General features: G+C 32.2%; 1 protein-coding gene across 2 annotated transcripts in view; it reads right to left on the bottom strand.

Moving 5' to 3' along the window:
* Window positions 1-230: 230 nt before the first annotated feature.
* Window positions 231-25,040, bottom strand: part of LOC139486067 (protocadherin-1-like) — a 32,070-nt gene continuing 7,260 nt past the window's right edge. The window contains exons 1-4 of one of the 2 annotated variants that reach the window (XM_071270759.1): window positions 22,001-22,124; window positions 6,163-8,839; window positions 2,752-2,881; window positions 231-2,269 (exon numbers count right to left, since the gene is read on the bottom strand). In XM_071270759.1, the coding sequence (XP_071126860.1) occupies window positions 1,515-2,269; window positions 2,752-2,881; window positions 6,163-8,811 (3,534 nt within the window). In that variant the 5' untranslated portion in view covers window positions 8,812-8,839; window positions 22,001-22,124 and the 3' untranslated portion in view covers window positions 231-1,514. Of the gene's footprint in view, window positions 2,270-2,751; window positions 2,882-6,162; window positions 8,840-22,000; window positions 22,125-25,040 lie in introns of those variants that run through there. The other variant, XM_071270760.1, reaches the window with a different exon arrangement.

Consider the following 25,040-nt stretch of genomic DNA (forward strand, 5'->3'; position numbering starts at 1 on the left):
TAAAAAAAATTGAAGACCGTATATATGACTCCGATAATTGTTTACATGTGTGTATCCTAAATTTGTTTCGTTGTTTTTTCACTCATAATCATATTACACGTATATATATTTGTAAGTATTATTTTCCCGGTGTTATGATGTATGCAGTGTTACCAGAAAACTGCTCACCTGGAACACAAGCTTTTTGATGTAGCTCTCGTTTTGTCAATTTAAAGATCAAAACACATAACAAGTTTTAAATATTTAATTTATTAAACAATTTATAAAAATATCTATAACAAGCACACACACATTCTTTCGTAACTCATACAATAAACAAAGCTTTTTTTCTGTCTTACGATTAAACAAGAGACAAAACATTAGCACATTAGTCAAATCTATTTTTTTTTAGTTTCAGTACAGTATGAAAGGCAGCAAAATAAGCTTGCGTCATGACACCACCAAATATGATTTTTTTTAATGACTACCCGTATATATTTAGAGATACCACTTATATGCTACAGATTAGCCATGCTACCGTTAGTAATTGAAAGCTGCCATGAGCATAATCGTTTCCTTGTTAATGTTTGTAAATGAAAACATATAAAATAGCTAGATTTACTGCATTTTTATCTTTCTTCTCCGTTCATTTGTACTTCTACAAAAAATATGCTAGAAATATCCTCCCGTCACCTTATAAAAATACTGCGCACGCATAACACATATTTACTCTCAAATTTATTCTTTATAACAATGCACTCATCCATGCAACCGTATTATGAAAATATACACACACATTCTTCCAGCTATCAAAAACTAAACAAAGACAAAAACAAGTAAAATCTAAATTTCAAGTACAAAAAAAACCTTTGGCACATAAAACTGAAAATTACGTTCAAGAATACCATTGGTATATCATACTGCTCAAGGGCAAATTTGTAAAGTAGATGGTTTGACACAGATTTTCTCGTTTCCCAAATCTCGTATTTTGGAGTTTCTTTTTCCATTTTACTTTTTTCCTCCTTTCCCCGAGATACCACATCCCAACTCTATTTTTACCCCTACATTCCCAAATCCCAAAAGCTTGCATCCCCCTCAAGTAAGGTTGTGATGATTGGCAGATCTATCAAGTCTTGTCATTCGAGCAAGATTTAATATATTTGTCAATAAAAGGTTTTAAACGATGGAAATTTACTCAATTTTGTCGGCAGGTTTTGAAATTTTTGAAAGGTAATAAATCCCCATTACTGTAAATTATTCTTGTTTTGAAAATCAAATCTCTAAAGGAGATGTTAAAATTCTCTAAACCTTGTCCCCTTTCCTCCCTCTGGGTCAACCTATGGGCAACAAAAAGCACAAGCACACGAGCACGAGCACATATGTAAACAGAAAATGATCTGCCAATGGTATTTTTAAACTTAATGTATCGTTACATAAAGTCACTGAGATCAGTCATCGCTTTGAAAATATCACATTTATGTAGCACTTTGTTCTCCGACAATGTTCGTTGTGTTGAAATTCCATTGTCATAATAACTATACAACGATATCGTTATTGTCAATTTTACCCAAAATGATTCCATCTCTGGAATGGGGGTTTGCATGAGTATTAAGTCTCGAATTATTAACATATGTGTCAGACCTCGAACTTTCTACATATGCATCTAATCCTGAATGCTGCACATATGTGTCTGATCTTGAACTTTGCATATAGATGTCTGACCTCGGACTATAAGGTCTTGGACTCTGAGTATATGTTTCTGATCGTGGACTTTGAGAATAAATATCAGAATGAATGTTTATGTGATTATCTGAAAAAGAATGTCTGTCTAACGAGTATGGTTTGTTGCCATATGCATATGGCTCATAGTCACATGTTTCTACAACTTCCGGTTCCGGGGTTGCACTTATCGGCGGCAAATCCCTCCGAGGCGGATTTCTAAAAGAGTACTTTGAATTCAATGATTTATTACTGTTTGGTGGGTTCCTTTGTAGGCTGTGGCATCCATAAGGTTGTTTTTGTTCTGATATAGTGAATAAGTTAGGATTTTGTCCTGAATCGGAAATAGACCGACAATTAAAACTTGAAAAAGAAGGCACATTTGATTTCTCTCGTTCTCTCTCGCGTAAAACTTCATCATCGAAGCTTATGGCGCGATTATATGTCTGTCGGTCATTTTTCTTCCAACATCGGTTCGGAAGTGAAGTATCTAAGTAAGGGGAGGGAATTCGTACTCCTCTGCTGTCCAAATAGGATGTTTTAGACTGCTGTGTTTCATCATGAAATCCTCCTACAAAAAGAAACATATTTCAATTATGTTTTATTAAAGTCAAATGTTAAATAAAATCAGGGAATAAATTCATCACTAACATAACATTTTTTATCACAATTTTTTGGCGTATCTTACATTCAATTCAATGCTGTTTCTGTCGCATTTATAGTTTCACCTCCCACCTCTTTTTATTAGTACTGTATTTATATGATACTTGGTTTGTGTTGTTGGGTTGTCATAGACATTTAATATACAATTTTAACCGCTGAATGTCAAGGCTTTAATATGAAACTTTCACGTTTATTTCTTGTAAATAAACTTCAATATTTACTGGGGTAATCAAAACAGCAGTACTTTGTTTTTATTTAATGCAATATTTCCACTTGTTTATCGACACAACGTTTCTGAATGTACAGATTTGCGAGTTTCTGTCTAACCATCCTCTATATACCTTTCAAATCATTCACTATAATACCCGTCTCTAAACATTCAATGCTTACCTTTCATTTCTTGCAATCCACGTCTCTCCAAGCTCTCACCAAACCCACTGTCCTGCTCCCTGGGTGACATTTCTTCCTTCTTTTCGTTCAGATTGTTATCAATCTTTGTTAAATTTTGATTTGACCCCGGCTGAAAACAAAATGACAACATTAGATATTAGGGAATAGGTCGCAACTTTATGTTTCTATACATTTCAATTTGCTCTTTGTTAATACCAATAGACAAAATTGTCTTTTCCCACCATTTAATGCGCACATAACATAGGGTCTAGATATTAAACTTTTTTTTTTTTTTGGGGGGGGGGGGGGGGGGGGTACTGGATTTCTGTATTCGTACTTGATTTCTGTATTCGCTATTTTTTTTTATTGGGGGGGGGGGGGTACTTCATTTCTGTATTCGTACTTGATTTCTGTATTCGCTGTTTTTTTTTTTATTTGGAGGGGGGGTACTTGATTTCTGTATTCTGTATTCTTTTATTTCATTTGTCTCTATTATTTGTACTGTTTGCCCATTATTCTCAGTCTATTCTTTTTATATATCTATGCACATCATCATTCTCTATTCTATATATATATTTTGTCCATTACCGTAGATGAATCTGACAGAAACGCAAAAGGTTTTTTTTCCTTTAGTAATGTTTTGTTGTTGTTGGGTTTTTTTGCCGAGTAACAATATCATCGTTTTGTCTATTGGGTTTTTTGTAAATATAAGTTTTTGTTGTCAATAAAAGTTATTGTAGTCAATATAATTTTTATAGAAAAAATAAAACATTATTAAAAAGAACATATACTTAATGTTAAAACCTTGGTTAAATAAGGTATTTAAACAGGTGCACTTCACTATTAAGTGCGATGCTAAAAGAACGTTTTTATTTATCACAATATAATATTTAAATAAAATATTCAAATATGATTTATAGAAATGCACTATTGTTGTCTTTTAACTTTTAGTTTATGTGCATTTTGGGTTTGATTTTCGACTTTATCTCGTTGACATAACCCGCACTCGACTAACCTCGAGGACACTTGTGTATATTGAATTAGTAGAAGCGAAAAATCACAAATCCCAATATTTGTGCATCTATTTAAATGGTTTAAAGCCTGACCTTATATGCCTAATTTAACAGTTTTCTTAACCCCATACATATAAACATGATGTTAACATTTACTAAAAGCCCTCGTATGTTTCAGCACTTAGGCTCTAGCAGGATTTAGCGACTTGTTGACGTTTTGGATCGATTTAAAATCGATGTGATTCATCATATTTTTGTTTGAGATTTAAATTTTGACAAAAATCAAATTGGATAACCTGATTAAGGTCAAGTTGGAGTACACATTTCCCTTAACTAAGCAAATTTATATACAAAACATATCCGGATAAACAAATCTCAGAAAGCGTTTCCTTTGTAAAATTTAAGAAAATAGACCTTTGTGAAATTAAAGAAAATATATAGAGATCAAGATTAGTCAATTATTGACTCTATATATATATTTACTAAAAAGCACACATGTAACTACCTATACATGGTTATTTTTAATGGTTATTTTTAATAGCTTTATATGGACCTACAATGACTCAATGTAGTATCATACATTTTTATTGTCCGAATATAGTTTTCAAATTATGTATAAAAAGACTTGTGAATGCACGTGCACTCTCCTATTTAAGAGAGAAAAGAGGTGGGATAAGTTTCCGTTAAATTTATTCCACACTTAGGCCATTTCCAAAAAGCAAGGCTTTCAATCTTCATAATATCAAATATATGTGCATTCCGAATCAAAATATTTACAATAAAAACAAGCAAAAAGACATAAATTACAAGAACTTATCCTAGAGGCACTAACGGCGGTTTTATGAAGAACACAAAACTTTCAATTTCTTTTTGTTGTTGATCGGAAAAGATATCAAAACTTATCTGAATTGAATTGATTTTTGCACAACTGTGTTTCGGTTTCTTGACGCCCGATACATTAAATCTTCAAATCTATATATTTTAAAAGTGTTGTAAAGTTATTATATTTTGATAATCAGAACAAGACATATTTCGAATCTGCTTTTAGCTTCCCTCATAATTAGATATTTTCGCTTTGTTGTCTGTAAGAGCTATCAATGGTTCGGTAAGCGCTCGTTCTGCCGGTTGACTACGTCTGTATAGTAATTCGCTTTTTAAATTCGAATGTGACGATGATATCGGTTTAATTTAAGACGTTTTAGCACTTTTATAAATAATTGATACATCAAAAATGAGAATCATAAAGTTGAATTAATGAGCCAATTTGTTTATCACATTTTTTCTGCCCTAAAGGTAATTTTTCAAATAGAAATTTGAAAGTTCAAAACGTTTATCAAATTGCTACTTGTTAGATTTCAAGTTTGTGATCAAAGTTTGAAAATTCAAAATTAATTCATGCGAAAGATATTAAGATAAATTTGAGGACTTGTATCCCTTCAACTTGTCACGTGACTGCCGGATTTCGGCGCACGTGTAAGAATAGGGCATCAAACACATCTTTACCCTTGCATACCTCCCAACCTGATTTTTACAGTTTTAAAATCCATCTAAGATTTTATTTTATACTAAAATCAATTTTAAATCAAATTTTCAAATCGATTATGGTTTTGTAATAGTCATCAAAATACAATGGTTTAGTATATCTAGTATTTTGTATATGGAAAATAAATTGTAAAACATTTTTAAATTGAATAAATTTGTCATTAAATTTGAAAGAAAGTATATCTAAAACAATTAATGTATAGTTTCATATCGAAATATACTTCGCAAGTATTTTGATAAAGTATTTGAACTTTTTCATATAACAATTTATTGTCATGAAAGTTCTTTGATTTTGTTGTTGTTAAATTTGATGACTTTATTTTGTTATAAAAATAAAAGTTAATAAAAAGTCAAATGTTATTTTGATTTCTACTGAATACTTAACGGCCTTAACTGTTAATAAAATTGCCATTGTTGAAATAACATATCTGTCAGACAAAAACCGAACTTTCAAAATGGGCTAAAGTAACAAAGTAAGAAAATTAATGTAAAACTCCACCTCTTTTTATATACACTTTTCAGAACCTTAACAAAAAACAATGATTAACTCATGTGTTCCGGAAAGGTTATCAGTTCCAGTAACACGTGTGGCAGACGTCGCGTTGCGCAGCCGCATAATAAAATACTAGTGATAGGTTGTTTCCGGAGATGCCACGATCGATCGTGGAAAGAGGTTGGAATTGTGGGTACGACAACTGGCTAAAGCAAGTTTAAATCTTGAGCCAAACCGAAATACTTCTATCAACTGCAAAGATGAATAACGACAAGAAAAAGGTTCACATGGAACTTCTTTCTAATACTATTACCATGGTAACCATGTTAACAATAATATAAGAAATAAGTAAGAATCACTTACCCCGATTGATTTGCTATCTTCTGATGATGTACTTCCGGTGTCTGGAACCATTAGCTGCATATCAGTATCAGTCTTATAGTCCATCTGTTTATTTGTGTCCTTGACCTTTTCACCCATATTCATCTTCTGAATATCCTTCGACGATGTTGACAGACAGTTTAACCACCCGGCAACGAAGTTTTGTTTGTCAGATTTTACTTCAAGTTCTTTCTGTTTCTTTCTCATCACATCTCGTCGTCGGATAACAAAAATTGTCAAAATCATCGCCACTGATAACGCAAAAGTAACAGTTGCCACGGCAATGGCAATGATCATGTTTTGTCGGCCATTGTCATCCTGAATAATCAGAATGAGGTTTGTCCAAGTGGTTTGTTGTGGAATGCCATTATCTTGCACTGCAATCAGCACTGTATATGTTCCAGCATCGCTTTCATCGATATGTTTATCGACTATCATCGCACCTGTCAAATTGTTCATTCTAAATATACCACGTCGGTCACCCTGCATAATATGATACGTCAACTGAGCGTTTACGCCTTCGTCTAAGTCCGTTGCGCTGATTCGTGCGATTATGGTTCCAATCGTGGTTTTCTGTGGTACAGATACAGTGTTATTTCGATTTGTAGGGAAATTTACCAACGGAACATTATCGTTGGTGTCTTTCACGAAAATTTCTATCCTTGTAGTACTTTGTAGTGGAGGGTTTCCTTTGTCTTGTGCGGTCAGGTCGAAAATGTAACTCGCATTTGTCTCGCGATCAAGTAATTTTTTTGTTGTTATTTTCCCAGTTGCTGAATCAATAACAAAAACACCATCGTATGGAAAATCCTGCAAGAAAGAAACTTCCCCATTGGCTCCCGTATCGTGATCTACAACGGTAACATTACCAACTTCTGTTCCAAGCTGCGTTTCTTCTTCAACGTAAAAAATATAACGATCTTCCGTAAACTTCGGCGTACCATCATTTTTGTCGACAATTCGAACGCGAACAGTTGCGGAAGAGCTATGAATAATCTGTCCGGAATCTTTTGCTATAACTTTGAACTCGTAAAATGCTCGTTCTTCTCGATCAAAAACACTATTTGCACTGAGAAGACCCGTATTTTGATTGATTCTAAAATACTCTTCTTCAAAACTGTGTTCTATATGGTATGATAGAAGCGCATGCTCACCAATATCTTCATCAGTTGCAGTAACCATGCCAATAACATCGCCAATTTTATTGTTTTCGTGGACATTCATATCGTAATTTGATTGGTTGAACACAGGAAACTTATCGTTGATATCTAATACACGAATTGATAACATGGTGGTGTTTGATCGCTTTGGTTTCCCGTTATCCGAACATATAATGTTTATATTATGAACTTCAACTGTTTCCCTGTCTAACAACTTGTTCAGCTTTACTTTATACATCCCAGTATTTATAGATTCTAGTCTGAAATAATCACTGTTAATAGTACACGTCACAGTGCCATTTTCACCACTATCGGGATCTTGCGCATCGACGTACGCGATATATCGATCAACTTCTGCTGGTTCGAGTATTTCAGAACCACCTGGTGAAATATTTATATGTATTTCTGGTGAATTATCGTTTTCGTCAGTAATCGTAACTATAACAATCGACTGGGCTTTATTCGATGATGCTCCTTTATCATATGCCTCAACGGTGAACTGAAAATACTGGTCTTTTTCGTAATCAATTTCTTTTTTCAATGTTATTTCACCCGATATATCATTAACGTCGAAAATGTGTTTTACCTTATCTGAAGCCCTTGCGCTAAATCTATACAATACTTCGCCATTTTCCCCAATATCTTTGTCATTTGCGGTTACTTTCAGTACAGTCGTTCCAACGGGGGTATTTTCGGGGAAAGAAACGGCATATTCTAGATGTTCAAAGATCGGAGAATTATCGTTTGTATCAAGTAAGGTTACATTTATCAATACACTACCGCTTCTGATCGGGATTCCACCGTCCTTAGCAACCACTCGAAAGCGGTAAAACTTTTGCGTTTCTCGATCTAAGTTTTTATTCACAACAATGCCAAGATTCCCGCCATCGATTCCTGGTGTCTGTAGAGAAAAAGTATCGTCGTCTGCTACGAGTTCATAAGTGGAGACACCATTGTTTTCGCCACTGTCTGGATCGTCCGCCGAGCTTATAAATAGTACATATCCAATCTCGGAAGATTCCGGAACAGTCAAACTGAGTTCGGACTTTGGAAACGATGGCTCATTATCATTCAAATCGTCCAAAATAATTTGTATACGAAATGCTTGGTATAAATCTAAGATCAACGAATTCACTTTATCTTCTTGGTAAATTGCAATGTCTAATCCCAGAATGCAAGACTGTGGGGAAGTGCATACATTCTCGCGATCTATTACTTCACTGGTTTCCAACTGGCCCCTTTTGATGTCGATTGTGAACCAGTCAGCATATTTGCTTCCCTCTTTTAAGATTTCGAATTGAAGTCTGTTAAAAGCACTTTCATTTAATGTTGATCGTAAATTTGCATCGTCTGCTACATTTCCAACAAATGTCCGTGGCGGTTGCTCTTCGAGCAAGTTGTACACAATGTCCGTTGCTGAAGCCAAGCCATACATACAGAAGAGCAGGATACAATAATTACGGGGATTCATTTTAAATATCGGACAGCATTATTGATCCCTGAAAAAAAACCATAAAAACATGAAAAAATTTAAATAAGGAAATGTGGTATTCTTGCAAATGAGACAAACTATATAGCCATTTTATTTATTTATTTTCTCACACTTTCTTTAAATTATTGTCTCCGTTTTATATTGTATGAAGGATACATATGGTTTTTGAGTTTAACCATTTATATTTACGTCTACGAAACAGCTATGCCAAAATTCACCAGCTCTCATGCTTTTTTTAATTTATCTATTTATAGAAATGAAGATGTGGTATGCTTGCCAATGAGACAACTCCCCACAACAGAACAAATGAGACACAAATTATTAAACAGCTATAGTTCACCGTACGTGGATTCATGCTTATTAATGCAATATCGCGTATGTTATATATATAATGAAATATTTAGCACAACGGTAACTGAGAAAGGATTAAGAAATGCAAGTGTAGTGATCACTTACCACAATGTATTTTTTATGACATGTCGATATTCATATTTCAGGAAACGCAGTAAAAATGGCTATATCATCCATCAATAAATTTATCAATTTTAATCTTAAGTGGGATTATTTTTTTGCAAGATCCTTTTAGTTGTATGTCAAAACTAGACTGTGAATTGTAGGATATTAAAAGTAAAGACGAAGCGAGCGAGGCGAGTCAGTGAAAAAAAAACCCAAAAAAGTAGAGAAAAAAACATAATCATTCATAAGCTATGTTTGAAAATGGAAGAATTCCGATAGAGAAAAAATGAACCGAAAGAAAATATCCCATTCTGGACACTCTTTTCGTCCAGGAAGTCATCATTGTTATTTTCAAACTTTGCTATTAAGACCGTAATATTATCGGATATGATATCAATCTCTCGATTTCTCACGATTCAATTGGAAATCGATAATGGATATCTCGCAGTTTCCGTACATATACAATCGTTAAAAATATATAAATATGAGAAAACGGATAGTCGATGTATATCTTAAAAAGGACATTATTACGGAAATAAATCGAGTTCCTTTTAGAAAACAAAAAGGGGCAGTTATGATATCAGAAAAATTCACAATAATAAGTTGAGACTATATAAAATTTTAAATATTAAAAATACTAGAGCGCAATCGGCACAACTCGAAACTAAAGGTTGTACAAAAACACTTTCAAATACATCTTATTATATATATAATAATAGCACACATAAGACCGCACTGTCATCGTATTTGACTATCATTCTCTGCAATCTATTTATGTATAATAATATGTAATGGAGGTTTTTTTTTGCTTTAGCATGTTTACGTTTTTGCAAGAAAGATTCATTCGTTCGTGTATTAATAGCTCTTTCTGTTACATTTTGTTGTACTGAAAGTTACGAAATATTTGTTTTTCATAAAGGAAGTTGCATTTTCTATTGGCATGAATAGCGTAATTTTGAATTTTTAAATCGAAACGAATTGAACGTTTATATTTTCTCAGAAAGAAGATTTAAATCTATCTCCGTTTTCTATCAAAGTTGAAAAAATTAAATCGGTGATTGAAAAATGAATTGAAATGGAATTTGATTTGATACTATAAGCAACAATAAGTATACATCTTCCTACCTTCAGACCTAAAATTAAGAAATATCCAGAATCAAAGAAATATACATCCACATGCCGTCACGGCGATTGATTCATAAATACACGGATTTTAAAAACTCTGATTTAATGAGCATCAAATGGAGGTATGATACCATATCGATGTAATAATGAACGACGACAGAGTAAAAAGGAAAAATAATTAAAGCTTTCACTCGGTCAATTATTCTGTCTGATAACGTGTTAAAGTGGACAGTGGTCACCATGATGGTCAGACAATACTTCACACTATTGCAGTCACTGGCTAATATATAATGCATGATATTCATATTCAATCTAAGGATCAAAGTAATGAATAATAGGGGTCAAAACGGAACCTGTCAATTTCATTGTAATTATGAAAAATGATATTTTCTGTGGTGATATGGCGGTGCTGCATTGTGGAATTAATATACAGATGTAAATCATAATTTATAATATGATTAGAAGTAAACCTCGGCTGCTGTCCTTGGTAAGAGGGTGACTGCTTTGATATTTAGATACGGGTATGTTATTGAATGAGGGGGAAATATTACCCTCGAGATTCAGTAATGAAAGATGAAGCTGTGTTCCATACTAGTGATAAATAAGAAATTGAGAAAAATAAATTTTTAGCATTTCTATAAGCTAAAATTAATACACTAGGCTCATTTCCAGCTTACATCAAAAAATTAGATGGAGCAGTAAAATAACGTTGAAACATAAAAGGTTTGCTCAATCAGTTGCCAGTTTTTATTTCATAACAAAATCTACTTTGAATAACAATTTTATCATAGCTAATTAAGTATTTTTTTTGCTTTTCAAATAAAAACGGCATTATAAGTCTTCAAAACTTACTTTAAATTTGTATTTCTTCCTCTCCGAACTCCAAGAAAATCATATTAACTGTAGAAAAAACTACTTCTAATCCTAACACTCAAAAATATAATGTCAAGATAAAAACAGTGTTTCCCCTCGGGATATGTTGCAGGGGTACTAACAAGACCAAAACAAACTGACTTTATTTATGTTCCGGATTATCTTTACCGGTGTTCTCTGTCACACTCTTTTGTGCGTTTATTGAAAGGCAGTCGACAGATTTCATAAGTCCATTTGTTAAAACAACAAACATTTCGGGAAATTAGAATTACCTCCCCCTGGTTCGATCTGATCTTTAAAGGATATTTATTTTATCTATGGTTTTCGATCTATATTCGATCTTGTTTCATACTTCGTTTTCTAAACAAACATTTCTTCTTCGTTTATTATTGATGAATCTAGCACCCGATAACCAATGCCGTTTTGTATTTGTCAGTAAGTCGTAAGTGGCATACGCTGTCATTTGTAATCAAGCGTCAACCTTGGTCCCATTTAAGCAAAAAAGTGATATTTAGAAATTAATTAAGATGTTTATAATATAATCTTGTTTAATTAATTGGCTATTTCTATCAATAACTTCTTTCAAAATTGAAAATTCTTTTAGCATGTTCGTAAAATACAAATGAGAAAAAGTCGAGAATCTATAATGGAGTTACACACCGTTCTGGGATTTTAATAGCAGAGATACATGCTGTAATTAAATAGGCTGTTAAAGATTAAAATATTAAGAATATTGACCATTTCCACACATGTAGACCTGCTAACTCGATAGAAATAGAACGCAGATATATTAATTATTTCGAATTCAAATTCATCGATTTTCTTCCTAAAATTTTATTTCATTACATTGCTGAAAATTCTACACTACAGTATAAAGTAAAATATACACACGAGGACTGTTATCCGAGGACTGTTATTGGCATGTGAATGAACTGGTGCAAAGTGATTTTAATCGAACATATAACGTCATTTTCATTAACACGGTATCATTGCTTTATGAAATTGTAAACCTCAAATGCTCTATGATAATTTCTCTATGGAAGTCAATATGCACGATAAAGTTACTATTTTTTATCATATAGTTTCCATTTCTTTATAAAACTTTATGTGCATAATTATATATATTTAAACAATTTATCGCATAGGAAACTCACCTAAAAAGAATGAAATATCCAGCAAGAAGCGGGGAACGAAGCATTCAATATCCCGTTAATAACTCAAAAGAATTCTTACTACTGGAGCCAATAACCCCATCCTCTTCTACCCGAAGCTCGTATGTAAACAAAACCTGTATCAGAATCATACCCCCAAGTTCTTATGTTTCTCTTAATATGCATAATATCTTCCCTTTCACTATCTAAAATTTATTCAACTTATCAAAGAGTCAACAACATTTATCCTATAACAAGTAATATCTGTCACACGAGTCTTTTCAATTTGTCCTTTATATATAAACTGTCTTAATTTTATCACCGTATCTACAGCGATATCTTTAAGTATACAGAATGTGGTCTAATGTAAACAGACAGTAGTTGTCCACGTTTGCTGTCGGTACCTTAGTGGTTTGTGGACATTTATGAATTATCAAATAGCTTACCGGATGTTGGCAAAGGGGCGAAATAAGCAAAGGAGACTTCGTGGCTTCAGTCCTTGCGTAATCATGGTAATGCATAGATCTTAATAAATACTACCGATGTCAGTTCTCAGTTAATATAGAAGCATACAGTTATGTGAAGTTCCATTAAAAATACATGTTATTCTGAAAATACAGCAATTAATTTTTTAAACTTTCAATATTACAATATTAATTTCTGAATCATTTGGCACATTGTGCTTTTCCATCATTAACTGTCCCTTTTTTCAAAACTATAGATTCAGAGCCACAGATGTATAATACAAATATGTTTTTTCGGAAAAGATATATTTTTATTTTGTATTAATTAATAAAACAGGTTATAATTTCTATGGTCTAGAGCTATCTATTTTGGTTCCAGAAATGCAAAATCCCAATGAAAAAAGGATATAAGTGTATTTCAATAAAATTAAAAATTACTAGTACTTACTGTATATAGTATCGTAATTTAACATAAGAAATAAATATCGTTACTATTACTTTATTATCTATTTATCTAACTGTATATTTAGATAAACCGTTACAAGCTTTTAAGTAATCCTTATATTTACAATTGACTAAAATCTTGTTAACCTTATAACATAAAAATAACACTCAACTGTCATGGGGACTTATTATTATACCCCCTTTATTACTCAACTCTAAACACAACGGATTATCACGCTGTTTGCTTATTTAAAATTAGATAATAGAGAGATAAGTATGTAAATGGTGAAAAATAAACATTACACAACAAAAAAAGTTCTTACATATCTGTAAATAAACAACAATTATTGACTTATCCTTAATTAAACTTCAATTAAGTTTATAACAAGTTAAAACACACACTATTTACACAACGGTCGTGTGTTCGTGACGGTGGCACTTGTGTATTCAGAAGTTGAATTTCAAACGTACATAGAACCCCCTTTTTCTTCAGAACATTTGCTAAAATTAGGACAAAATAATAGGATTATACTGGAAAATGTCATGTCTAAAATATTCAAATTTTTCAATATAATAGTGGTTTTATAAAAACTTATATATTATAATGCTATTATATTTGTATATAATATATGATCATGATAGTGTAGATTACAAAAATAGATTTTTCAACTCCCCCCCCCCTTTTTCACAAAAAAAGGAGAAAAATAGGATAAGAGAAACCAGGAACATATATGTTAGATATACTGTTCCCAGGAGAAACAAACAATTTTGAACTGGAATTGAAAAATTCTGAAGACATCGTTTTCTTTTCTTACAGTCAAATTCAAACGACAGACAAGCGTTGAGGTTTGTCTAATAATCAGGAGAAACACTTCATAGAAACATGAAAGAGCAAAATAAAAGAACAAAATACAAAAAAAGGGACAAAGGGTAATGGAAAAATCTCGTCGCATGTTTAATCATTTCAGTATAAAATATAAAAACTGTCAGACAACAACATTTATCTGAATTTGATCAAATGATAGATCACTTAAAGAGTATTTGATATTTCTGTGGTTACACTTAGTATGAAAGTAAAAAAGTCCTCACTTGACCGTGAAAAGATTTTCACAAATTATTCTAGACCAATGGTCACCATTTGCATTAATTTGTCTATTATAAAATTTCTTCAATTGCCTTCTAAATAATTTTTATATAAATTCATTCCAATCAAAATCTTTAATGATGCATAAAACTTTCGTTAAAATTTTAAATTCGCTACAAAATGGACGTGGAAACCTTTGAGATGAAACCCCTGCCGCTTAACCGCGTGTACTTATACTCTCGAATGAGACATCACTCCTTCGATATACAATACAAGGTTATCTCGGGTGAAACGCACAATGGGCCTTAAATTTTAAAGGGAATTGATGCGAAATTTTATTTCATTTGCCATTTATGAAGTTGTTACATTTCATTAAGCATTCCCGTCCCACATGACTTTTGCCGCCACGAGTTTAAGTTGCGGTCGTCCGTCAGAAAATGGGGTTTAATTGCTGTTTTTATTTTCTTGAATTAGTTAATTCTGTAACATTAAACATATATTATCACCTTTAGTTTGAGAACCATGGTTTGAATTACAGCAACCACCTGTCGGATCTGAATTTTGCACAGTTGTGACGTTAGCCTCATTTGCATACGTATGATTCATTTCCATTTGCAATTGGCCGGTCTGTTTTGAAATACAATTTTGCTTTTGCGTAAAGGAATAAACAAGAAATGTACATGTTGATTGATAAAATTTTGATAAACCAAATATACAAACTGCAAAGGTAAACGATATATATAGGGTCAAAAAGTTTTGCTCATTGTTCAAGGCCGATATAGATGTTAACTTCTGTGGCATATGATTTCTGGTATTCGGTCATGTAACCCACCAAAAGAAGTAAAATCATGTAAGTCAATGCATTTTTTTGGAAAATTATTTGAATTATGTTTTCTATGATGACAAAATCTTTAGCAAATCGCCCCCTCCCCCCCCCCAAAAAAAAATAAATAAATTACCAATTGTAAGCTTTATTTTATTTTTTAGTTGCTCTTACTTAACAGAGCACTAGAATGTCTTACTACTCTTGGCCGGATATGACGTTATCAATATTAAAAGAACAGAACAACAAGTGAGTTTATCATAATCAATTTGAACTTGTTGATGATATCAGTACATTTATGGTCCCAAACCAAACGGATGCTCGGTGTGTTATTTTTTTTCTTCAGACCCCGGTGAAGTTTTAGATTTTGCATCCATCTTAACTCTCAAATAGTATTATACTCTTCAGTCAGGAGGTATGAACACATCAAAAATGAAATCAATCGATCATAAATGGCAGCTACCGTAATGAAAAGCCATAATCTTCAAAGGGCTTGCAGTAATAAATAGTTATACATTTATGTTCGTATTGGCTCCAATAAATTTTCTTTAATTGAAAGTTATAATTCTGATCTTCTGAATGACAATTAAGGAAACTGAGATGTAATAACTTTATATGTATATAATAATATTTCTATTTAGTCGGCCAAAAAAGTCTTTGATTAAAATTTTACTATCAAATGATGCAAAAAAAAAATCAGTTTTTTTTTATATACTCACTTTTCCTTCAGATTACTTTAAATGCCATGCCTTTGATGTTGTTTTTTTAACACACACTTATCTAAACCATTTAACTTTTAGTCGAGAAGAAGGCGAAGTTAATCTCATGCGAAATAACCACTAAGCGGCTTCATTGGGCTTGGGTTTTTTTCTCGTTCGATGTCACACTTGAGAGATGGTTTTGATCATCAAGACCAGAGCATTACGACTTACTAACTGCACACAATCTAAATATTGCAGAAAACAAATATGACTGTGTATGTGCGCGTTTTCAACACTGGTTAACTTATTTACATTTCATTTTGCAATCAATTCTTCATAGCAATTTCGTAATTCAAGTTAGTTTGTTCTCGTTTTCGAAGACGGCATATATAAGTGGCCCATTTTAATCACGTGGTTTCCATGAAAGTAGTAAAGATGTGTACACGAAACATGTAAAAATTACCAAAACATTTTTTTTTATCGCGTTTCTCTTTGCAGAGGTATTTTGATATTGCGCCTCTTGTAACCGAAGTCATAGATTTGTAGAATGAGATGCAAGGAATGACCCCTAATTCTAGCGATCTGTTGTGTTATTTTGTTGGGTTACTGGGTCAGTGTCGTATATTTCACTTTTTCTTTTACTCACGTATTATTGTATATACATGAAGAAGACATGACTAGGACAATTTTTTAACAATTATTCAATTTTTGCAAATATTTCGAAAACTGATCAGCATGTAAATTCTTTTCACATTTTTTGACCAAATCAAATGATAAGAATTATGGTGCGTGTGTCGACAGGGTTTAAAGGCTTACTCATATCCTCATTTTGAATATTTTGCTAAAACAGTCAAGGTAAATGATTTATTTAGCACCTATCGCTATTTTGTACTGAATAGAATATTAAAATTTTTGTAAAATGCATCAGATATTTAACAATCGTAATATTTTAAAGTGCCGAATTGACAATGAAAATGACATCTGTTGAGTCACTGGAAATATATTGTTTAAAAATCAAATTATAATTAGAATCCGGATTTTACAAAGAAAAGTTATTTTGAAAGTTCATTTTAAAGGTAACTGGTTAGCGTTATCTCTTTTTTTTAGAACAAAACAACCAAAAACTTTTTGGGAGTCTTTTCTATTCTTTCTGTAATTATAGTGTAATTTTGAAATGAAATTATGTGTAACTTTCTCTTAAATACTGTCAATTTCATTTAACGATTGTTTATTTCGGCCAGAACCATTGTCAATTTCACTATTCTAAGTGCAAGTTTTCGAAAGTAATTATTTATGACAAAAGCTGAACGAAGGATGAACACAATATGATATGGTGGCAAGGATAATTATATATCTTCTTTTTCAAATTTTTTAATTTTCTCAACGACACTTTGTAATTATCTGTTGCTCAGTTTGTCAAAAATAACAAAACATAAATAATTACCAAACATTAAAAGAACTAGCTTTGTCATATTTCAAAATGCATTCGACCCAATATTCAACTGACTTATATGATTTTTTTTGCAGTGTTTTTTAAAACGTATTGTTAAAGATATACAAACTATTGAATAAATCAAAATAATCGCATGTAAAGCCAATTCAACAATTTTAAATTCAGTTTAATTTCTGCAGAATTTGCACCGGATAATTATTTGAAAAAAAATGCTGCAAATAGCCTTCAACTGCATGGCAATTTTTCAGGAATGTGAAAATACTATGTGTATACGATATTATATAAATTCTCCTTTTAAAAAAATTAATTAAAGAACGACTTATTTTTTCCCAAATTGCATGATTATTTCGATTTGTATTATAATATATACATGTACAATGTATTATATAACTTTTCGACTACGTCTGGAGACTTTTGGAAAAATCCAACTGACTAAAAGAGGTCAAATATATATAAAAAAGGAGAAATAAGGTGTTCATCAATAAGACAGCAACCGTACGACATTAAGGATGATTCATGGTATACCGCCATCTTGGGTTGTGCAATCACAGTACAAAATCGGTCTAGTTATTTGCCCATTAAGCAAATTTGGAAACATATTTGCAATTTAATGGTTAGACTGTTTATTTATATAAAGAAAACTTGTTAATTTATTGTATTATTCAAAATATTTTAACAAATATCAATCTTTTTGTTTTTTAAAATCATTTTTTTCAAATGAGTAATTTAAGGGGAGCTAACTCTCTTTGGGAGCAGCAAACTGTGGTCTTCTTTGAAGACAGTGTCCATAATACAACATACGCCACGCTACAAGTTGTGTTATTTTTGGTTTACTGCGTCAATTGGCATTAGTTGTGAAGAAATGGAAAAAAAAACATATACAGATCTGCCATCAAAACAAAATTCGCCAAAAAAAACAACAAACAAATAACATTGAAGTATGACAACAAACACCTATACGCGTATGCAGCTTTGAATATTTCGTTTACACTGAGTTTGAAATAACCATAGAAAGCCTCATTATTCGGATGGACAATCTAGACTGTAATCTTGGTCGCTTATTTCAAAGACAAAATTGAACTAGTTACTTATGTCTGAATCTAGCGATGGACATATATATATAAACAAGTCTAAATTCAAAACTACGTTCAAACCTATGATTGCATGCGTTGGATAAAAACCGCAATTTTTATACGTGTGCATGTAAAACAAATTTGGTTGTAGAAGGGTCTAAATACTGCACAAACAACATTTTCCAAAAGTCCAAAAAAGTGAAAAAGTATATTTAAACAAAACGCATTTGACTAACAGGTCGAACAACTGATGTTCTTTAACCCTGCATGCTGACTGCCATTGGCAATTGCCAAATAAAATTGATCACGAGATGTAACAAAATGGATCTTAATATAAATTTAATACTAAACAGAAAACAATGAACTTGTGACCAAGGTGTTATGCCACAAACACAAGGTGTATATATATGTATATACATTATGTACACAGCCATGTATCACCATCATTGATGGCGATCCGATGGATACATCTGTTGTAGGGTTGTCACTGACTCAGACCAAGGAATTGTATATTTAAATATACAATTTCTTGCTCAGACGTACTTATGAATATAATTATTTTCTGTGACTGTATCTTACATTAATTTGTAGGATCCTTTACTATAGATAATTTAGCTGATCTGTAACAATAACATCTTCATGCCTTATATATCATGTACTGTAGTACGCCGCTAGATTAAAACTGACGTGGAAAGGTAACACATGCCCACCGAAAGCTCTTTTTTTGAGAGCCCAGGTGGTCGTGTGGTCTAGCGGGACGGCTGCAGTGCAGGCGATTTGGTGTCACGATATCACAGTAGCATGGGTTCGAATCCCGGCGAGGGAAGAACCAAAAATTTAAACATCAACCCAACAATGTTAGATCTGTATATTTATAATCTATAAACCGCGCACAATAAAACATCTGTCACTTAATTACCGACAAAGTCTCGTCCAATGTTACCATGGTAACGAGACCTTCGAGATGTGAAAAATTCGACCAGTGAAAAATGCAACCAGCATTTAAAATGATCAATTATATTTTCAAACAAGATGTATTGGAACAAAATATCATCGAAATTATTGCACAGCACTATAATTAGTAAGACTGCACCGTTAAATTCGCCTTTTCGTGTATTCTAAGAACTAAACTGTACTCACCAAAAAAGTTAAGTATGACCAAGCAGATTTTTGAATAAATCATAAATGCATAGTTTGGTCGTTCTTAATTCATAGTACAACACTTTGTGGCATGACGCATTTACTTTCATGATAATTAGGTATAACTCTATTAATATTGATGTACACTTTTTAAAAGGTTTATGGTGCATTAAATTTATAAAATCGTTAGCTTTTCCCAAGAAACTGTAACATTTAGTTATTTAATAATACTAATGATATATTCGTATAAAGGAAAGTTCTTTAGATCATTCAACTTCAGTGGAGTAGCTAGGTCATTTAGGGTTCGAGTTGATGAGGGGACGGGCGAGTTATCGAGAATGAGATACCATTGCTATCATTAAAACTCAGAAATAGCAACATTCGTAAGATTCTAAAACGTTTATTTAAGAATTGAATGCTTCTTTTAGTAAATTTATTGGGGTGTAAAAGCGTTGACCGAAGTACATTTTGTATGAAGCGCGGAAGCGCTTCATTCTAAAAATGTACGCGCGGTCAACGCTTTTACAACCCTATACAGTTACAAAAAGAAGCATTCAATACTTATAATTACATTTTTTAGCTATGATCATGAAAACACGAATTTTATATATTTTATTATTTAATTCACCTGTGCACTTCATTGTTGGAGCACGTGTTATCATGAATGAAAAGTTGTATTGAGCAATGCAACTGCTTACGGAATAACACGTGATGTGCAGTTAGCCAATCAGAATAAAATATTATAATGAAACATACATCTATAATGTAATTATTATGGTTAATTTATTCATTGTGTTAATTTGAAATATAATGGTCATTGGTTTAAGAGAAAATATCCAAAGCAGTTACTTTAAAATATGTCATGTATGTTCATTCTCAATTTTATCAAATTAAAGTTACCATGGCGTAAAGCAGTTAAGCGACAAAAAGACCTTTTCATGTGCAAATTTGTTATTCATAAACATGAAATACTTAAATTTTCAGAAATGTTAAGGTGCACTATTAGATTTCGTAAAGGGTTATGTAGAAACCTGGTTTGCGCCTGTCAACCTGATTGCTTTCCGCCAAAGCTGAATCCGGCCTCTCTCAGACCTTTTGAAGATTTAAAAAAAGATCTTTTGATATTATACTTAACTTGATATCATTTGGTTGAAAAAGGGAAATTTCGTTACTTTTAGTCGAACTTACAAGCAATTGAAGAAAGAATTGCATGGCTGATCTGCTTTTATATTGTATTGAGATTAAAATATCTTTTTATAAATATTCAAGTGTACGCCCGGGCGTTTTGACGTAAACGTAGCTACGCGCCTGAACTTACAGTCAAGAAAAACTTAGGAATATTCTAACTCATAACGCGGAAATAAACTGACAATGTCATGCCGGTATAAAAAAACGTAAAAATGACCAACAGACAAAAGTTGACAAAAAATAACATAGACAACTAAAGACTGAGCAACACGAACCCCACTAAAATCCGGGATGTCCGCAGGTGAAATATCCTGATTCACTTATGGCACTCGTCGTGCTGCTTGTGTAACGGTACACCTCCGGCGATAAGTCTGATTCGGTATGTCTAATTCTAGGAAACATATATATCGTCTTTAGTGAAATAATAACCAAAGAAATGAGCAAAAAGGTAATTTTAAAAATTATTGTTAAATATCATGCAGCAAATTACATGTGGTTTCTAAAGTAACAGTAGCGGATCCAGAACTTTTCCTAAGGTGTGTGTGGGGGGGGGGGGGGGGGGGGGGCTGACTGACATAAGGGGGGGGGGAGGCTCTCCAGTCATGCTTCAGTCATTTCCTATATAATCAACCAAATTTTTCCCACGAAAGGGCACACGGGCCTTTTCCTGGATCCGCATATGAGTGATATATACTGTATTAATTTGAAATGAATTTTTCATATTAAAATAAAATGGAAAATAACTTGTGTATTCAAAATTTTATATTTGTATGCACATATACTTAAATTAACTCATCAATATATTCGGTTCTCGAGATATGGGTCAAGTAAAACAGTACTCATTTTAGGGGAAAATTTCCATATTTAAGTTAGAGACAGCAAATAACTCGACATGTGTATCTTTCGTTTCGTGCAGCGAGAAAGCATTTCTTTGATGAATGTCAAGAATGAAATATAGATTTTCTGTATACATTTACGCTCTTTTTGTCTTTCTTCTATATCAAGATAAAAGTTATGCAAATGTGCATGCGAAGCAACCTACACGCTTTTCTTGACACTTCAATTAGCGATGCTGTGATTCCATTAATCACCCGGATGCTGAGATCGATTTTATGGTAGATAAAATAAAAAATATATTGATGAAACCAAGGATTTGTATAGTAAATACTATACAAATCCTTGATGAAACTTACCTGCATCAAAAATAAGAATAGTTTACAATCTGCTCGTCGTGAAAGTTAAAAGTGAAATGAATTTTAAATCTAACAAAAAACCCAAGATTCACATCGATCACACAAATAGCTGTTGTTTGCCAATTTAAAAATATTGTCCAATTTGTAACACACTTTGTTAAAGGGAAGTGTAATTGTATAGTAAAAAGTAAAATATTGCCCAATTATTGTGATCAGAGATGTGCATCAATGAGATCTTACCGATAATATCAGGATAATAGCTTTTTACAGATAGACTATTAACAAATATTACCTTTTTTTTTAAAGTTGTTAAGTCGTTTACTCGTATATATGAGTTTGAGATTTTGGGGGAGAGATTTTGAGATTTAGAGAGATATATATTGAGATTTTTAGAGATAGAACTTGAGAGAGACTGAGAAAGAGAGAAAGGTATATGCAGGGGAGGATTCACCCATTTTTATAAAAGGGATTCCAACCAAGAATATATGGGATACCAACCATATGTCTCATTCAAAACCATTGTTCGTAAAAACAAAAAAAAAGAAAAAAAAAGAGGGTATTCCAACCCGGAACCCCTCTCCCCGGATCCGCCACTGGTATTTGAGTTGATATTAGACAAAAACGTCCAGTGGGTAATATCTTGCAGCACGTCTTGTTTTTAAAACCGAAATCATTTTATTCAAGCAATTCATGTATTAAAAATACTTCATCTCCAGTTATGTATCATTTTGTACGATTTATAAATTCAAATGATAATGATAATCGTTGAACGTGGGGATAGGTTTAAACTTTAAACATCAAATTAGATACTTATCTATAAAATGTATCCATTTAATAAGAAAACTTCTTATATCCTTTTAATATACATAAATACGTCTAATTGGACTATGATTTTAAGTAATCTTGTCATTAAATACAAAGTTAACAGTATTCAAGTGACTCAGCACATACATAAGTATCATTATTATTGATAAAAGGGAAAAATCAAATGACAAAACCTTCTCAAATGGATCTATGTGGTTTTTGTGACAAATATTGATAGAAATGAAAAGAATATTTACTTTTCAAACTCGTCTTTATTTATTTAAATTTGCTGTGAATCTCTTTACGTTCAATTTCACATGATAGAAATGGAAAAAAAGCATTTAAAATCTTTTCAAAGATGTATGCATGTCGTACTGCATATTAAATAAATACACTACAAAGAAATATGTAATTCTTTTACTTCGCTAAATACATGCATGTCAGCTTTTGAGATCTATGTAAATGAGTTTTTTTCCTTTTATTTCTTTTCTTCTATCTATCGTCATACGGCAAATATTAAAAATTGTATTGTGTCAAACAGTCTTGACTTATTTCAGTGTGATATTCCAGGGGCGTATCCAGGAATTTTGAAAGGGAGCGAATTGCCGAAAAGTCTTTCGACGATTTCATGCTTAAAATGATATATTTTCCATGCATCCAAAGGTGAAGTACAGGGGAACGTACGTACTGAGTTGATAACAGAAAAGTTAAACTCTTCCGGTGAATAAGACCAACAATCTTTGTCTCATATGGATTAACAAAAACTAAAATTATAATTAAAACATTTAAATTCCTTCATAAAACATCAGTTTTCAGACCGGTTCCTCTATTTCTTATTTTTTATAACAAGCATAAACTCAGTGAAAGACATTAAATGAAAGGAAGATTTTGTTTTGTCACCAGAATTCCCAATAATCTAATTGAGATTTGTTCTGACGTTTGCTGACCCTTTTAGAACTTGGTGCACCACAAAGCTCTATAGAAAGTCCTAATAAAGGTCCTTGGACGTTAGAGAAATCTAAATCCAAATTAGAAAATGACATTTTTATTCCAAAATAATGAAGCAAGTTTACAAAAAATCCCAAGGCTTTCAGGCCTAGCATATTCTACATCGACAACATTTAAAAAAAATGATGTGGGATGTATTGGCAATGAGACAACTTTCCACCAAATAAATGGATATAATTGCAATTATAGGTCAATGTATACTAAAATATGAATATTCCATATTCGACCAAAAATACTTCCGACTTAGACAGTCCCATTTTAATTTATTAGATTTTTCTGATAATGGTGAGCAGGTTTTTAATTCTTCTAAATGTTCAAAATAATACATTTGTCATTTTGTGTAGGCATTTTACAAACACTTGAGAAAATTATTATAAACCAATTAAAACTCAACTCTTCCCATGAAGGAAGGATTAATAAAAACACCTGTTAATTGTTAGGGTTGAGTATAACAGCATATAATTTGTATTTTAATAGCAAAATATTAATGTAAATATGTCATTCTTGACATTATTGACTTGTCTATGTAGCAGCTTAGAAAAATTATCTGTGTTTACTTCCGAAAACAGGTTTTAAATATTGTTAAAAGAGCAAAAATGAAAGACTAAATATCTACCTTTACAAATTACTTTTTTCATAAAAAGTGAATAAAAAATCAATAATTCGTAAAACGTTATATCTTTATAACTTTGTAAATAACATTCATCAAACGATTTGAAAACGAAATTTCACCAATTAATTTAAATTCAATACTTGCTATTAAAAACTTGATGTGTACATTAAAGAAAAATCGTACAGAAATGTTTTCCGTGATCAAACCGTTCCACTTTTATTATCTCCCCTACCAAGAAATGCTCTAAGCAAATTGTATCATCTCCCCTACCAAGAAATGCTCTGAGCAAAATGTATTATCTTCCCTACAAAGAAATGCTCTGAGTAAATTGTATTATCTCCCCTACAAAGAAATGCTCTGAGCAAATTGTATTATCCCCTTACCAAGAAATGCTCTGAGCAAATTGTATTATCTCCCCTACCAAGAAATGCTCTAAGCAAATTGTATCATCTCCCCTACCAAGAAATGCTCTGAGCAAATTGTATCATCTCCCCTACCAAGAAATGCTCTGAGTAAATTGTATCATCTCCCCTACCAAGAAATGCTCTGAGCAAATTGTATTATCTCCCCTACCAAGAAATGCTCTGAGCAAATTGTATTATCCCCCCTACCAAG

This window comes from Mytilus edulis, chromosome 8 (genome assembly GCF_963676685.1).
Source record: "Mytilus edulis chromosome 8, xbMytEdul2.2, whole genome shotgun sequence".
In the NCBI taxonomy this organism is placed as follows: domain Eukaryota; kingdom Metazoa; phylum Mollusca; class Bivalvia; order Mytilida; family Mytilidae; genus Mytilus; species Mytilus edulis.